This window comes from Sebastes umbrosus, chromosome 19 (genome assembly GCF_015220745.1).
Source record: "Sebastes umbrosus isolate fSebUmb1 chromosome 19, fSebUmb1.pri, whole genome shotgun sequence".
NCBI classification, from domain to species: Eukaryota; Metazoa; Chordata; class Actinopteri; order Perciformes; family Sebastidae; genus Sebastes; species Sebastes umbrosus.
This window is the reverse complement of record NC_051287.1, coordinates 15534807-15552634: the sequence shown is the minus strand read 5'-3', so window position 1 is coordinate 15552634 and position 17828 is coordinate 15534807. Positions and strand designations below refer to the sequence as shown.

The 17828-nt window shown below is 39.3% G+C and overlaps 1 protein-coding gene across 1 annotated transcript in view; it reads left to right on the top strand.

Annotated features, from left to right (window-relative positions):
• The window catches only part of LOC119478351 (ephrin type-A receptor 5), a 74472-nt gene extending 57225 nt beyond the window's left edge, over positions 1-17247 (top strand). Inside the window, exons 14-19 of the mRNA XM_037753045.1 lie at positions 757-824; positions 918-1059; positions 3355-3504; positions 8218-8411; positions 10268-10432; positions 11564-17247. Coding sequence (XP_037608973.1) covers positions 757-824; positions 918-1059; positions 3355-3504; positions 8218-8411; positions 10268-10432; positions 11564-11675 — 831 coding nt within the window. The 3' untranslated portion in view covers positions 11676-17247. The remainder of the gene's footprint in view (positions 1-756; positions 825-917; positions 1060-3354; positions 3505-8217; positions 8412-10267; positions 10433-11563) is intronic.
• Positions 17248-17828: the final 581 nt, after the last annotated feature.

Here is a 17828-nt window from a genome sequence, read left to right as displayed (position 1 = left end):
TGACTATATAACTATGAGTTGAAGTCAGATGTGCAGAGGTGTGTCTTTGTTGCTATACTATAACTTACAGTAATTGTGGCATTAATGGCTGTGTGGCGTTCATGCTACGGCCGTTAACAGAATGCTTAGCTATCATTTTCCATTGCAGAGGTCATCTCTCTTTTGCCTCTCTATATTATTTTGCGAGATGACCCAGATTTGCAGGTTACACACAGTAAAAACTATAGAAGAAGTTATCTGCATTGAACCACACTGCATTTTTACAGACCTTTTTTTTTTAATGACCAACCATGTGGGAACTCCATTATCATTACAAAACTAGAGCACATATACCACAGAAATACAATACAGTATAGACACTAGGGCTGGTTGAGATGGCCAAAATCCTCTATCCTGATGTAGGTAATTTCACATCTTGATAACGATTTATATATCACGATATAGCATTTTTCTGGTAAATCAATAAATAAATAGTCTATATGAAATTGGCATAACGTGTTTTTTTGACATCACGATAGAAATGATGTAAAAAATATAAAAGAAAGACATTCTTTATATAGGTTTGACGATACATTTTGTCATATTATCCAGCCCTATAGACCCTATGGAGAAGCACTGTATAACTGAAAGTGCATATAGAGCATCCTGGGTCAACAGCATTCATATTTACTGGCAGGCAATCAACCAAAACACACACAATTTCATTTCAGTGGATTCACAACATTGACTTTCCTGTTTGTCCTTTCTCTTCTTTAGAAAAATGATGGTCAGTTTACTGTAATCCAGCTGGTTGGTATGCTGCGCGGCATTGCGTCTGGCATGAGGTACACATAAACACAAACACACAATATATTACTAAGCATACACATCATTAGGGCATTAGTGTTTAATTCTCTCCTTTGTGTTGAAAAATGCAGATACCTCTCCGACATGGGCTATGTCCACCGCGATCTAGCAGCTCGTAACATCCTGGTCAACAGCAACCTCGTGAGTAAGGTGTCTGATTTCGGCCTGTCCCGAGTCCTGGAAGATGACCCGGAGGCTGCGTACACTACGCGGGTAAGACTCTATATGTTTGTATATGTATTATTGCTAACTAATTATTTTCATTGTCAGTTAATCTGTAGATTGTGATTTTCAAGTAATCAAGTCTAAAATGCTGGTCACAATTTGGTCTCGAAAAGGTGACATCTTGTTTTGTCTGACTGACAGTCCAGAGCTCAAAGATATTTTTGTTCATATTCATATTTTTTATTCAGATATTTTATTCATATTTACCATGACATGAAAACAGATAAAAGCAGCGAATCCTCATATTTAAAAGCTGGAACCACCAAATATTTGGCAGGTTTGCAACACTGTTGTGTCTTTGACAGGCGGCAACCTACACTTCTGAAAAGTGAAGCCAATGCAGAAGTGCCTTAAACTTGCATTCTTTCTAATAGCCAGCAGGGGGCGACTCCTCTGGTTGCAAAAAGAAGTCAAGATTGTATAGAAGTCTATGAGAAAATGACCCTACTTCTCACTTGATTTATTACCTCAGTAAACATTGTAAACATGAGTTTATGGTCTCAATCGCTAGTTTCAAGTATTCTTCAATACAGCATAATGTTCATTTAGTAAATTATGGTCCCATGTAGAGTAAAATAGACCATAAAGCAGGGTATGCTTTAGGGCGTGGCTAATTTATGATTGACAGGTCGCTACCATGGCGTTGTCCGGTCTGGGAGTTGTCCGCGTTTTCATCTTAAGACCTTAACACATGTAAAGCATGACAAATAAACGACACGAAAATGCAAAATACTCACTTGCGAATGTTATATATCTAGGGGTTTTATTGTGAGGTAGTTCAGACCACAGATCCTCTGTGTTGTTGTTTCATAAATATAGGCCCAACTCAACCGGTTCCGCTAAATTTGATTGTTTGATGCAGTATGGTACTTTTTCGCCACGTAATATTTGCGGAAATTTATCAACCAAAAACAAAGCCACTGGTGCGTAAAAGGCCTTTAGACTTCCACAGTATGTTTACAGTCCATGAAAGTCAATTGTAACATTTTGGTCACCTTTAAATGTCTTCAGCTTTGGGTTGTATTTAGCTCCACCCTCTCGTGTCACTCCTGGCTGGTTGTGTCTAGAAGGTAACCCACGAGATGGTTAAGGTTAGGCATTGACCTTGAATAGATGAGGTTTGGATAGGACGTCGGGCAGCGAGTCTCACAAGAGTTTTTGCCAGATTTTGCAATTTGCATGTTACCTGCTAGACACGACCCTCCTGGCTCCAAAAAACCAAGACGGTGACGGCCAAAATGCCTCAACTCTTCAAAACCGCAGTTCATAAAACCAACGGGTGACGTCCACTTCTTATATACAGCCTACGGTCTTTTGAGGACATTTATATTTAATCCGGTGTGTATCTCTCTGTGTGTGCAGCCTATTGTCGTATATCAAACTTTGGATTAAGTTGAAAACTCTCACACAAGAGTTTTGTTTAAACCCAATACACACACAAAGTACATTCGCGCACACACATAGACGGCAGCAGCGGGTTTTAAATTGAGCTGTGTGTCCCCGGCTGAGTGGCGTCCTGTCAGCCAGAGATTGGCTGCTTCCTGCAGGAGGAGGCCCAATTAGTACTCGGCTCAGTCTCCGCAACACTCAATTAGCACCGAGTCTGGCTGCCTTAGCGCCAGATATCCTGTCACTCACCTCTCGCTGCAAGGCTACATCTCTTCTTGCTCTCTCTCTCGCTGTGTCGCTCTTTTTCTCCCTGACAGAGCAGTGAGAATAACGTAATTCACACCCTTGAAATAATCAGACCCTGAGATATCCCGCCGCTGTGTTCATCAATACTGCATCAAACTAATTTCACTACTCATCAGCTCTAAAACACATTCTCGTCTGGAACTCAGCAGTCATCCTGTGAACTTTTCTATCTTCGCAATGAAAGCGCGTTAATGAAGATGAGGAAAACGAGCGGGGGAATGTCGGGCCCCCCGACAGTTAGGACAGGGAATTTGTTAAAGAAAGTGAAATTCGGCATCGTGAATGTGTTCCTTAAACGGTATTCATTAGTGTAATTGTAGGTTGGACCGCATGTGGCACAAGTGTCTCAATTAGGGTCTGTTCTCGGTTTCCTTCTTTGTGTAGCGAAATGTAAAACTTTGAACGACTGCAGCTGTATTTTTACAACCGGAAGGTCATTAGTTGTGGCACTGAGCTGTTGTCGATGTAAACTTATCAGGGTTGTTTATATTAAGCACCGCAACGAATGGAAAGTTGAGGTCACAATTTCTAGTTTCCTTTTAAATCCAACGCGGTGTTTGAATTAAATGTTCTCGCATGTCGTCGCAGGGCGGGAAGATTCCTATTCGCTGGACGGCTCCGGAGGCGATCGCATACAGGAAGTTCACCTCAGCCAGCGACGTGTGGAGTTACGGGATCGTCATGTGGGAGGTGATGTCATACGGAGAGAGACCGTACTGGGAGATGTCCAATCAAGATGTAAGTTTGACGTGACGTCGTTATGGAAACTGTTTGTGTGCATGCTGTGTGTATTTTTCAGTTTGAATTTGTCTAACTTTGAATTATTCACCCCACAAATTAACCACCAAGTGGAAATCCGATTTTCACCCGGTGGGTGGTGCATGCAAAGAATGTAGGATTAGACAATGACCATGAAATAGCTAGAACAACTGAGAAAACAATCTCACCACAAAGTCCATTTAGTAGCTGTCCTGGTGCTTTTTTTATATATACATATATATACATATATATGTATATATATATACATATATATGTATATATATGTATATATAATAAAGTATATATATATATGTATATATGTGTATATATATACATATATATATATATACTTTATTTTTTCCCTTTTTTTTCAAGGTTGTTTTCATATATGCAATTTACAGTTCATAATTACAGTAGTTTATAAACCAATGTTTAAGTAATTGAGCTTAGAAACAAACACAATAACTACACAAAAGAAAAAAACATCAGCATTCAAAATTGAAATAAAATTAAAAAAATAGAATAAAACAAAAAAATATTAATAATAATAATAAAAAAAGTTAATAAATAAGTTAATAAAAAAAAGGGTGCTGGTGCTTTAAATCCTATCACATGATTTTCATCAGCAGTTTCAGTTTGCCCATTTGCCATGGAATTTTTTTTTTCTCACTAATTAGAACAACATTATCTTGTTTGTTTAATCCGTTGAAATTAAATGGCAATATGCTTTTTTAGGGAGGGGGTTGTGTGCCGGACTATTTCTTGGCTGTAACCAGCAACTTCTTGGAGTCTGGTTGCCTGGCAACTGCCAAGAGCCAAGAAATAGTCTGGCATTTAACAAATGAGATATAGCATGTTAATTAGTGACTTTTAGAGGTGCTGTTAGGCAGATGTGTTAGCATTTGACAGATAGCCGTTTCCTCCCTGTCTCCTGACTGTAGCTTTATATTTAACAGACTGCTATGAGAGAGGTATCGATCTTCTCATCTAACTCTCTGCCAGAAAGCGCGTTTCTCAAAATGTCAAACTTTTTTTTCCGAAAGGACCTTGGAAACTGCAGTTGAGGAAAAACTGCTGCATCAGCTGCTCAACTGCTGTGTCAAAAGGTCAAGAATGAATTTTGAACCTCAGTGAGGACCGTCTTTCTCAACCTTGAGGTCGAGACCGAGACCCAACATGGGGTTGCTTCATATCATAACACAGATCATGATAGATTTTGAATTACAGGTATTTTGTAGGGCTGTCAATCGATTAAAATATTTAATCATGATTAATCACATGATTGTCTGTGATTAATCGCGATGAATCGTATATTAATCGCACATATTTTATCTGTTCAAAATGTACCTTACAGCGAGATTTGTCAAATATTTAATACTCTTATCCACATGAGTGGGCAAATATGCTGCTTTATGCAAATGTATGTATATATTTATTATTGGAAATCAGTTAACAACACAAAACAATGACAAATATTGTCCAAAAACCTTCACAGGTACTGCATTTAGCATAAAACAATATGCTCAAATCATAACATGGCAAACTGCAGCCCAACAGGCAACAACAGCTGTCAGTTTCAGTGTGCTGACTTGACTATGACTTGCCCCAAACTGCATGTGATTATCATAAAGTGGGCATGACTGCAAAGGGGAGACTCGTGGGTACCCAGAGAACCCATTTTCATTCACACATCTTGAGGTCCTTCGCAACTAGCGGCCACGCTGACCAAATATGAATCAATATTATGTTACGTTAATGCTTATTTCTCGCCTCAAATGTTTTCAGAATCATCTCGTAGTGTATTTTTTAGCTGTAAAATGAGAAAGTTTGTGACGCAGAAGCCATCGTGAAATCTGTTAAAGGAACGACAAGTTCCGGTCCCATGACTGGAGCACAGCCAATAGGAACGCTCTCTCTCTGAAATGACCTGTGATTGGTCAAAGTCTCCCGTCACGGGCTAGATTTCTTAAAGCCTGAAAACAGAGCCATGAGGAGGTGCAGAAGTCTAGTTATCTCTCAGAACACTTTAGTTACAATATGCTGAAAGGTTATTATGGAAGTTTTTTGCCCAATGATGCCAAAAATATACCGCCCACTGCCACTTTAACTTAAAAGTTAACAGAATAAAATCACAGATGTGTCATTTCAGTTTGCATGCAAAGTGTTAACTTCCATTAGAGTAAAACATATAAGCACCAAGCCGGCTGCATTGTTTCTTGTGGGCTTGTAAAGACAGTGATGGAGATGTTGAGGGAGAAAAAAAAGACATGTAGGCGAAATATACATCCTTCCTGTCGGGAAGCTGAATGGAGGTGGAAATAGGCAGGGCTGTGTGGGAAGCTGTTATTAGAAATCTATTACTGCAAAGCGTGGACAGTGATAATGAACGGCTTTTAATGGAAACACACAGAGAGAGAGACGTTGCGGGGTGCAGAGAAAGGTGTACGTAAGCAGAAGAGTGAAACAGGTGAATACGCGCGAAGGTGCAGAGCTAAGCAGAAAAAACACATGGCAGGGACAAATAGCAGGCTGTGCACTCACTTATAGGCTATATGCATGCATCCCACATTAGGGCTTAAGGTGTTTTAGATCACTTGTAAACAAAAATGCAGCAATTTTAGAAATATTTTTTAGAAAGTGAAAAGCGAGTTAGTTCCACTCGGGAAGCACCCACGTGACCTGCATCAGAGAGGAGGAGGAGAAGAGGGTGATGAAAAGAGAGGAGGAGAGGGTACATTATAGTGCAGCCCGGAGGTCACTTTAATGAGAACTGCCACCGGGTCGCGTGCCGATGAGTTAGAAAGTAGCATTTGCTTCAGACGCCGCACTCGCGCGCTAATTTCCCACCCACAGACACGCAACATATGCACGCACAGCCCTCCAGTGACCTCCTCATCCTCTGCTTCAGACCCCTCCCTCCTCCTTTTGGTTATTAGGCTGTCTGTCTCAGAGAAGTCTAGAGACGGAGGATGAGAGGAGAGGAGAGGAGAGGAGAAGGCGTTTGATGTTTAATTGAAAGCGTTATGCTGGATTTTCTCTGATCTGCTGCAGAAAGTGCGGGCCTCTCTCACACTCTCTTCCTATAAGCTCTCTCCTTCTGTTTCCCATTTCCCCCCCCTCACTCTTTCCTCTCGTCTTCTCTTTTGTCTCTCAAAAAATACTATCTCTTGTGTGTATTCTTTCCCTCCTTGTGGTCCGTCCTGTCTTCCTTTAGCTCATTTTTTCCCTCCTCTGATCTTTCCTTCCCTGCCAGTCAGCCATGTGTGGCTCTCCTTCTCCGTCTCAGCACGCCATGGTGATTCGATGCCGCGCTTCCCTCTCTTACGTTTGGTGTGAGCGCACCATGCACGCACGTGTATCGGTGTGCTATCGCGTCTCGTCTTTTGTGTGAATTTGACACGAGCAAAGGCTGTCATGAACTCAACAAATCAATTCCCTCCAGTGTCTTGCACTGGCAGAACTAGGCTGAAAACTCCAGCCTGCTGCTTTCCACTGCAGGGTCTAACGCAGAGAGCCGGGGGTTTATTTATTATTCATCTAATTCAATCCCCCCCCCCCCAACCCCAAAAAAAAAAAAACATTTCTGTGATTCGGTGCTGCATCTTGTTACTTGCGGAAATGATTAACTGGGATGTGCAGCGTATCAAATACACAAATAACGCTTTTTTATGATGTGTTGCTTTGTTGATCCTCGCAGGGGATTAGTTTCTGCTCGCTAACTTCGTGGAGGTTTTGAGTGCAGGGTCAGATAGAGAGCAGAAGCATCCCCGGAGCAAGTATCAGGATTTTCAAATTGGAGGTAACATTTTTTGCTGAAGTTTGTCGCGGTCCTGCTGTGAAAAGGTTATTACATGTTCGGGCGTCAAACAAATTGTGTCCTCTCCATACCCCGGGAATGATTCGTCTTCTTCAGACTTTAGTAGTAGTGTAGTACATTTCTCACATTTGCCATCTCTCTTTCTTTTTTTCTGTCGTTCTATCTCTTTTAAGGGTATAAAGGTAATGGAACAGATTCCCAATCTTGCGGTGCACGTTGCATCATCATATTACCTCATTACTGCCTGTTAAAATACACACGGACAGCAGATTGGTCAATGCTGCTCACTATGCGGACCAAATTCTGTCTCTTCTTCTCTAAAGTCCAGAATCTTTTGAACAACCTTTACAAGAAGGAAAATGTTTTGGCTCAATATGTTTGGTGCGTTTATTTATTAACATTTTATGGAAAAAATATATATATATATAATATTTGTATGAATTATTATGGTTTATTGACTTACATAACCGTTTAGCGTAGGTTGTACAGATTTTAGCGTCATGCATTTGAAGAAAGAAATTACATCATAATAAGCACAAATACCAATGTAGGCACTGGTGGAGCATTTCTATTCTATTCTCTATTGAGTTCAAAAGTTTTATGTATTTTATTATGTTTTATGTTCAAGTCTGTGTTTTACCTGGCTGCCAGACAAATTTCCACTTGGGGGATATTAAAGTTAAAATTGGAGCAGGCTCCAAGTCCTCTTTTCGGAGGGGAGGATTGAGACTTGCTGACATGTTGCCCTGTTCTGGCTGGTCTCCACTCTGAAACACATTTGTAGCAGATCCTTTGTACAGATATTGTATCACTTTAAAAAAAAAAAAAAAAACGATCCTCTATTTTTCTTTCTCTGTCCCCCCATCTGTCTGCAGGTAATAAAGGCAATAGAGGAGAGCTATAGGTTGCCGGGTCCTATGGACTGCCCTGAGGCTCTGTACCACCTAATGATGGACTGTTGGCAGCGAGAACGCAGCAACCGCCCCAAGTTTGATGAGATTGTCTGTCTACTGGACAAACTCATTCGCAATCCCAGCTCATTAAAAAAGCTGGTCAACTCCTCACACAGGTATGAATTCACAACACAAAACAGCAACATATCAAAAACGTAACAAAATTCTTCTCCAAAGTCTTTTATTTTGAAGAAAATGTGTTAAGAATTTACTGTGTTTTTTTTTATTTTGAAGCCCAGCGCAAATTAATTCTAACTCCTACTTATAGTAAAATACTACTTAATGTAATTTTGTATTTATTTGTTCAAGAAGAGATATATATGGAAGGTCTGAGAAGCAAGTGAGAAAAAAGAATTCCGGTGATCTATTTTCTGATCTAAATAGTTTTCTCTCCTGTTTTTATTAACAGGTAAAAAAAAATAAAAGGTTTTGCCGGGATAGTCTTTAAGTTCCTTGAAAAAAAAAACATTTAATCCGTGAAACAGGTGGGGAAAAAAGTTTTTGCAGTTGATTTTTTTTTTGTGTGTGTGTTGTTGTAATACTAATTTCGGCCACAAGAGGCTGTAGTGCACCTCTATCCCATGTTCTAAATAGGACTAAAAGCATTCATGTTTTCTTCATGTGAGTTTTAATTTTAATTTAATTTGCATAACTTGTTGACAACATTATATGTACCTCGTGTTTAGAGTGCATGGATAAATTAAAACTCACTTGGAAGAAAACATCAGTGCTTTTCATGCTATTTAAAACATGGGGTAGTGGTGCACTTCAGCCTGCCTCTTGAGGTCGGTTTTTACACATGGCAAAACTTTTTTATCAACTGTTTCATGTGTGAATTTTTTTTTTTTCACTCTGCAAAACTTTTTTTTTTCTTCCTGTTTCACATATGAAAAGAAAAAAAAAGTAAGGAACTTATAAATATTATCCTGGCAAAACCTTTTTTCACCTGTTATTAAGTAATGTACACAGGAGAGAAAACAATTTAGATCAGACTTAGAAAACAAATCGCTAGATTTTTTTTTTTCTTACTTGCTTCTCAGGGCTTCCGTAGCTACAGTACATGTTGGTTTTTACCGACATTTTTTTTAATCTTGAAAATGCATTTTGTTTTAATTGACCTATTCATTCTTAAGTGACTGAAACCCAGCTCTGCAAGCTAATAGACTCGTCACCATTCAGATGAAATGTCTTTATTGATAGAGTCTTTATTGAAGTCTTGCGTAGCTGCATAATTAAATCAGGATGGACATAGTCTCTAACTGCTCCATGCCTGCAAAGAAGACGAGAGAAATTAATGAAAGTGGCTCGATTTTCTTAAAACTACACATTAGTGTGAATTGTATTCAGTGGGGTATCTGTTGATTATTGTAACATTTGGATATTCAATTAGTATTTCCCCACTATGCGCATGCATTGCATTAGTGTATAATGGCATGAAACGGCTATAAGTGCTCTGAAGCAGACATTTAGTCAGACACCCTCATTACTGGATCTTCTTTTCGGAGATAATGAAATGATGTGAAATATTTTTCTCTTTTCCACTTACACACACACACACACACACGCTTACAAACACACACAGGAACGCAGTTAATAAATCAATGCCATATCTAATAGCCCATGCAATAACATATGACAGTTAGCCAGATTAAGGGAACGCCAGTCCTTGTTCCACATGACACTCCTGTTCTAGCTCCAGCGTGGAGAATACTGTTAGCTTGCATGAGCATGTCTGTTTGATAGCATGGAGAGTGAGCTGAATGACAAAGAGTTTTGAGTGGACAGCGTTTTCAGCTTTGCGTGATGGTGCATAACTAGCATAACGAAGCCTCACTCAGGACGTTTGAGCTCAGCCCTGGGCTTCAAAATGTAGTCGATGGCACAGTGAATCCCACTCCTTAACATTTATTACAATGATGTGCTTTAATTTGATTGCTGTCTTTTGCTGTATCTTCATCTTCATATGCACCAGGGTCTCCAACCTGTTAGTGGAGCATGCCAGTGTAGAAGGGAGCTGCAGCACTCGGAGCCAGACCGTAGGGGAATGGCTCGACTCCATCAAGATGGGTCGTTACACTGAGCTCTTCATGGAAGGAGGTTACTCTACACTGGAGACGGTGGCTCAGATGACATCGGAGTAAGGCCACTTGCACACGTACAAACATAAAGAAGTACTAGGACAGTCTAGTCATGCAGCACTCAGGTTTTTAGGAACGTGTTTTCTGCAAAATTACATTTGAAAAATGTTAATTGAAAGACAGTTACTAGACCTCATTGTGTTCAGTTTTTTTAGGGACTATTCTCTTCGTGGTAGAAGGCGGTCCTTGCAAAAACTCTAGGTGGACTGACCATTTAAAGTTCAAAATTTAGTAAAAAAAAAAAACAATGTCAACAAAAATGACAACCATCAAATGTGCAACGCAAAAAGTACAAAACTGAACTAATTAGTCTTTATTACTTTTTTATGCCTTCGCGCCGGCAACAGCCGTGGTTGACCGTCTGTCCGGTCCATTCTCGTGAACGCAATATCTTTGGAATATCTGAGGATTATTTCTTCAAATTTGGCACAAACGTCCTCTTGGACTCAAGGATGAACTGATTAGATTTTGGTCGTTCAAGGTCACTGACATCATAAAAAAAAACGTTTTTGGCCATAACTTAAGAATTCATATGCTAATTACGACAATTTCACACAAATGTCTAATAGGATAAAATGATGAAGCGATGACATTTTGGACAGACATGGATGTAAACTGCAACTTGACTGGTGGGCAGAGCCATACAACCACGAGGCGGTAATTCAAGTTTTTACTTAGAGAAGGAAAGAACATAGTCACAAAATGTTGTGAAGGTCGAAACAGGATTTAATACAAGGTTGCAAGATTGTGAAAAGGTTATAAAATGCCAGCACCCTTTATTCCATCGAACTGAGAGTGTCTATAAAGATAGGGATAGCTACAAAAAATCTGTATGACTTATGAATGCATAACTCAGGAACCATCCAGAAACTACCATATCGGTATTATGACAGTTTTTGTTTTATTGCTTTAATCAGGATATCTACAAGAGCTGAGCCTTGTGAGGATATTATATATTGATTATCTTAATTGTAACAACACTGTGCTGCAGTAACACAGAAACAAGAACACAAGAATACCCCTTTTAAACGCTAGCTTTCAGTCCTACATATTGCTAAGTACAGTGTTTTTTAATCACTTCACAGACTTCTTGATAAATAAGGGCCTGTTGTTTCTGTGCTGTTTTTCAGGGATTTGCGAAGAGTAGGAGTGAACCTGGCTGGGCATCAAAAAAAAATCATCACTAGTATTCAGGAGATGAGAGTCCATATGAACAACACCAACTCTACCGTAAACATCTGATGCATATGTACAGGCACGCACACAAATACACACATATGAACATACACACATTAAATGGACCTAGTATGTGACGAAAAGACTCGGATTTGCTGTTGGACCTAGAGCAGCTTAGCACTTTCTACGGACAAAGAAACCCAGTGTTTTATGGATCTAAACTGGACGATCCACATTTTTGTGGTTCTTGCGTGTGGAGTTTGCTTGTGGTGTCCTTGGGGATGTTTGACATTGAAGCACTAAAACCAAACTGAACTGAGCTGAGCGGTGCTACATGAAGGAAGGAAGACGGTGAGCTAAACTGAACTGAAGTGAAGTTCTTTCATTCTAATTATTCCATTTGTGTGAATCTTGGGGATTGTGATATCTCCTGTGCACTGTTTGGATACTCTCATATCAAACGTGAAGCATAGACCGCCGATCTGGCTCTGAGAGCAACCAGCACTTTTTGGCTGTATCACAAATACGGGAGTTCCATGCAGCGGGCTCGAACTGAACTTTTTCAGCCCGTCTCAGGTGATCTGAACCCGGTGGATCTGAACGGTTTCTCTGGCAATTTTCTCTGGAAGTACAGCTCCCATCACGAGTCATTAAACTGAACACCATTCTCAGGCGGGGGGAAAAAAAGTAATAATGGACCAAGAGCAACATTTTCATTAGTTTCAGTCCTTGCTTTGCCATGCTGATGTGCTTTGGACTTTGTTTTTCTGTCTTAGGCAGGTCTTCATGCGACAAGAGTGCAGTTGTACAACCCAGCTGTACGGGTCATGGAAGGTCCAGACTCATTCAGCATCATAGACTTCATTATCTTCCAAAGCGATGCACGACGAGAGTACATAATGCACCCTTCATTGCTTAAAGAGGCTGAAATTTAAAATGTAACAAAGTCCGTGACATGGAAAGCGTCTGAGTCTGGCTTTGTCCAGAAGAGTTTGGGTCTTATTGAACCTACAAAAGCAAAGTGTGAAAAGATTCAAGGCTTTAGGCATTGGGATACTCTATAACTGTTCTTCTGGCTGAATGTATAGCACTACAGAAAATACAACACACAGTTGCAGCATCAACCTATTTTGTTTGATATGCAAATGCTGTCAAATACGGAGAGAATGTGGCCGTTCTGGTCCTTAAAACCAGCTTCTGAATGAAGCTGCAGATTGTATAAAATATTCAGCCGGCTTTCCGTCATCTTTGCTCTGAAAATCTGTAGGACTCTCCGCTAAGACCTTGATGGGTTCCTGCAGAACTCATTCAGCCGTCAACTCCTAAACCATGCAGATTCTAACTGAAAATTGCTTAATATTTCACGCATGTTTTAGTAGAACATTCACTTGGATGCCAGGGAACCTTTGTGTAGGTTCTAGGAACATCTCACATTCAAATCAATCGGCTTCCCTCATAGTCTAGAAGAACTGTTTACTGAGATTCTACTGGAACCTGTGCAGAGACACTAATGGATCCTTCACCCAGATTCTGATGAACCTTTATGCAGGCTCTACGTCGGACATTCAAATGGAACAGTCATACAGGTTCTAATGGAAATGTCACATCATGTTCAAACCAGTAGGATTCAGCTGGAACATTCAATCTATTGGAAATTTCATTCATGGGAATTCGTGGAAAGTTCAGTCGATCAGTGGACCATTTGCTCATGTGATAATGGAACTGCCAGTCAGATTGTCATAGAAAGGATCACCCAGATTCTCGTGGGACTGTTTACTGCTAATCTAAAGGAATCTCTACTAGGTTTCCAATGCAGCCTTCACTCGAGTGCACTCAGAATTTCATGGAGCCTTCACTTAGAACCAACAACCTTCAGGTACCGCAGAAAACCCTCAGCAATCTGTTCAGTTCACCATGCCGTAGAGTCTCTCTCCACCACGTCTGCCACACCACAATAAACCTCACTCTTACAGGACTGCTGAAAATAAGGAGGCAATATAGATCAACTTGATAATCATTTTATTTATTTATACTTGTTTAAAAAATGAGCAAAAATGATGTTTGTTTCATCGTAATACTCTCTCTTGGACTACTGAGCAGCTCTGCCTACATGTCTTTCATGTATATAATGTATTATATATTTAAAGCAGGGAGCATTGTTCTTATGTCTACCATCATGTGGACAAGTTGGTATTGATCAAGCATCTCAGAGTAGTACACATTAGTAAATAGTGAAAAATATTCTAAATCAGCATTCCTGCTACTTAGACCTGGGCCACTGTCAGGTGGGGGCAACCAGCACATCTGTCCCCATATAAGGGTGCCCAAACGGGTATGCAGAATTATCAAATATTCATGTTATGTTGTCAGTGATTTTGTTTGAGTTTGGTACAAGACCTAGAAATATTTTCAGCGGCCCTGAATGAGACAGCAATAAATACTCTGTTGTCTCTAAAAGCCGAAGGAGTGTGCACAGGGATTGATATAGGAACTTCTGGTATGGTTTAAATGTATACGATGATGTCAATGATCAAGCCCTTGCTTTACTTCTCTTTGGTATGATATATTATACATTGCTACTCAGTGCTTTATTGCTAAAACTTGACCCTTTTCACCGTTGTGTTCACCTGAGCAGGAGCTGAGTTCTGACAGTATATATTATCCTCTTTGCAGATGACATGCTAATATTTTTCTTGGTTATACACAGTGTACTGCTGGTGCTGTGGCGTAAGAGTGGAAACAAAATGAGATTGTAAAGCTAGTTTTATAAGAAGTGGTATCACTTGACTGTATGAAAAGCATAGAAAAGCACAGAAGAAGAATGTAAGGTTTTAAAGGGGTATTTCACTTTTTTAGAGGATACGTTTCGCTTTTAAACACTCAAACCTCCCTCTGACTTCGAGAGGAATCAAAGTAAATTGGCGGAAGAAAGCCAACTCACTTGTGACGTTTAAGCTCTTCCGCCTGCTGATCAAGATCATACTTCTTGACTGGTTTCATAAAAGAATGTGAGTGGGGAATGGTCACAATTGTGATTCTTATATGGGTATGTGTTTTTAAAAGTCGAAATGTTCTACCAGAGTGAAAGTTTGCTTGAAGGATAAACATCTGCATAGTTTCTTTAGTCTACAATTATCAATTTGGTGGTCAATATACTATATTGTAGTTTAAATGGTTGCAAATGAGCTATTTGGCAACATCTGTGGTTTTGTACTGTTTTTTAAGCCACAATTTACTTTTTTTATTCAAGCAGGTCTTATTCATGTCTTCAAAAATGCAACCAACTTTTTGGCAGTAAAACATATGTATGGTATGTAGACTATTGTGGTTATGCAGATCTTTAATTTAGCGGGGGAATGCATCAATAATATGGTGCAATGTTTATATTAGACAGTATAAGGCATGTACAGTGAAAGTAATTGTGCTGGGAGGTCTCCTTAGTCATATGAATACCACAGGCGTTTGATGAAGTTGTCACAGTGTTTTGATCCCACCCAAATTTTATGGTATTGGCTTTTTACAACCACCCTTTTCAACTTAATTTTCAACTTAAAACCTATGCCTGGGGCATGAACAATTGGTGAATAGTACACCCTTATAAGTGCCTCTCATCTTTCGAGCACCGTTTTTCCTCCCCCGCCAAAATGCTATGCCCCAATTGTGCCCCAACTTTCTATGTATTTACTTTTTGCCAACAATATCTACAGGCAATAAGAAGAATGTCAGACAATGTGTATGTTGGAACTAATTTAATTTGCACTTTATGAGAAATCTTGTGCCCTTTTTTGTTTGACTAAAAATGTCTGACTGACTTTTTAGTGTCAAAGTTTTTCTTAATGATTTACTATATAAAATTACTATAATTACTGTGTTCCCTTACGCTGATTATATCACGTCATATTCTCAATGCTTCCCATAGTGTACAATTTGACAGTTAAGCACAAAGCATTGGTAATATTTTTTAAAAACAAATCAAAGCTATATATATATATATGGAAAACTAAAGCATCATTGATGTAGAGCACCATTTTCTTGTGTACGGCACAACGATACACCTTCAAAACGTAAGCACAGGGTTTAACAGAAAACAGCGAGCGGATGATATGACTTTGCATAAACGTCAATAGCACTAGCCCTTGATGTCAACAAACTTCTGCCAGACATTTTGTCTGAGAGCTTAGCATTAACACTGCTAAGTACAAAAGTGTGAAAGCAGGTATTGATTTGTTGTCATTGCAAACAACAATACATATACAGGTTAGTTGAAAGGTGTTGCTGCGCAAAGCATCTTCATTAATTTAGATGATTTATTCTCAGCACTTTTGCAATGGCATGATTTTATCCTGGCCGTCTCTTGTTAAGCAATTCTCATTTAGCAGAAAGAAACAAAGCACAGCAAACCAGCAGTAAAGATTTATTGATGTGTTGTTACTCTACAATGACTGTCAGCTGGAACTCCATCAACCATGCAGTGAAGTGTTATGCAGGAGCCAATTTTTTACTGTCAAATTACATTGCGTAACACGTTTGATTTAACATCTGAATAAACAACTTTGTTGTTTGAAATTGACTTTCACAAGAGGGTAATCTAATGTTTTCACATCAATATACACATAAATTTCCATAACAAGTTCTTTCGCATTCGTACACATTGGAGTTTGTTGGAATTGGCTCCGTAATAAAAGCACTGCATAAACCATTAGATAGGAGGTTTGACTGAATTCTAGCAAATGTACAAAAGCAATACCTGATATTAATAGCAAAAAATAAAACATATTTGCATACACAAATGCGTGGGGATATAACAACCATACAAGGTTGCACTGACATCTGACTGGTTTCAAGACACCTTATAATGATGAAAAATATAGTGTTAATGTCTTTAAAAACCTCAGAAATAAAGCAGAGAAGTGGGCGGGGTTATTTCTGGGCCACAGTTATGGTAGTAACATGTTTTCCTTAGACAATACATGACTGTTTTTGACAAGCTGTTTAAGCATTTCCAACACTTGTACAGTGTGACATTTCTTTCAGGCAATGAACAACTGTGCAGATGAAAAGTCAACGGCACAGGACTGTGTACATCAAGAGTCTTGTTTCTGGTTGCAAGGATGTTTGGAATAAGCTTTAACTCATTTCACATCTCTAGCGGACATCTTTGTCATGACTACAGCCATTGACAATCCACATTGTTGGGAAAAGTGTGTTGAGTAACATTGAGATTTGTGCTAAAAGTAAACTTTTGAGTGCAAATTTACAGTGTGAAACATAATGGCCCCTCCCACTTGACTACTGTATAGTTAACTTCTCAGGAAGTGGAAAATAGGTATTGGGTCATGGATATGAGGTCTTGGGGGAAAAAATGTGCAGCTTTCACTCAAAGTATCAAGATATAAAAGCAGGTATGCGATTATTAGGTTATCCCCAGGTCAAAGACAACGATGATGTTATCAGTAACTCACACATAAGGTTTTAAACAACTGAATAACTGTTTTGTGATTCTTTGAAAGCACAGTAAAGATACTATTGATGTGCTATTGGTTTGTCTTTGAGACTGTCATGTATTATGTTTGTGTTGATGTTTTTGTAGTGTGTTATCAAATTCTATATTTTTGCAATAAAACTTTTAAAAAATCAACTCTTGAGGTAGCTGTCATTGTCTGTCAGGACTGCTGCATGACACAACACATCCACATAGGGGTTTTATTGATTGTTGATTTACTAGCCTATATGTTTATGGTGAGAGTACAACCAGAGCTTGGATAACCCAACATTACAAATCTGGGCTCTTATGCTCTACTAATTTCAACAACGACTAGGTGGCAAAACTCTCAAAAGATGGTTATGTTTAGCATTGACCTCAAAAGGTTAAGGTTAGGATAGGTTGTCGGGCAGCGAGTCTCGCAAGGGTTTTTGCAAATTTTCGCAACTTGTGGATTACCTTCCAGACCCGACCCTGTAGCTGCCAGTAGCTCCTCACAGAATGCTGATTGGTCTGGCCACTGGCTGTTCAGATACAAAAGCATTACTGAAGCCTGACAAGATGGATTTTTGTGTGATCTATAATCCTGAGATTCTCACGCGATATCATAACATCGCAAAAATCCAGCTGCCGCGCAAGTAAAATCCAGTGCCACCATCAGCTCAAAATGTTAATTTGTCCAATACTTTGGTTTATGACCTTCAAAACAAACAACATTGTTTTCAACCGTGGCTGTA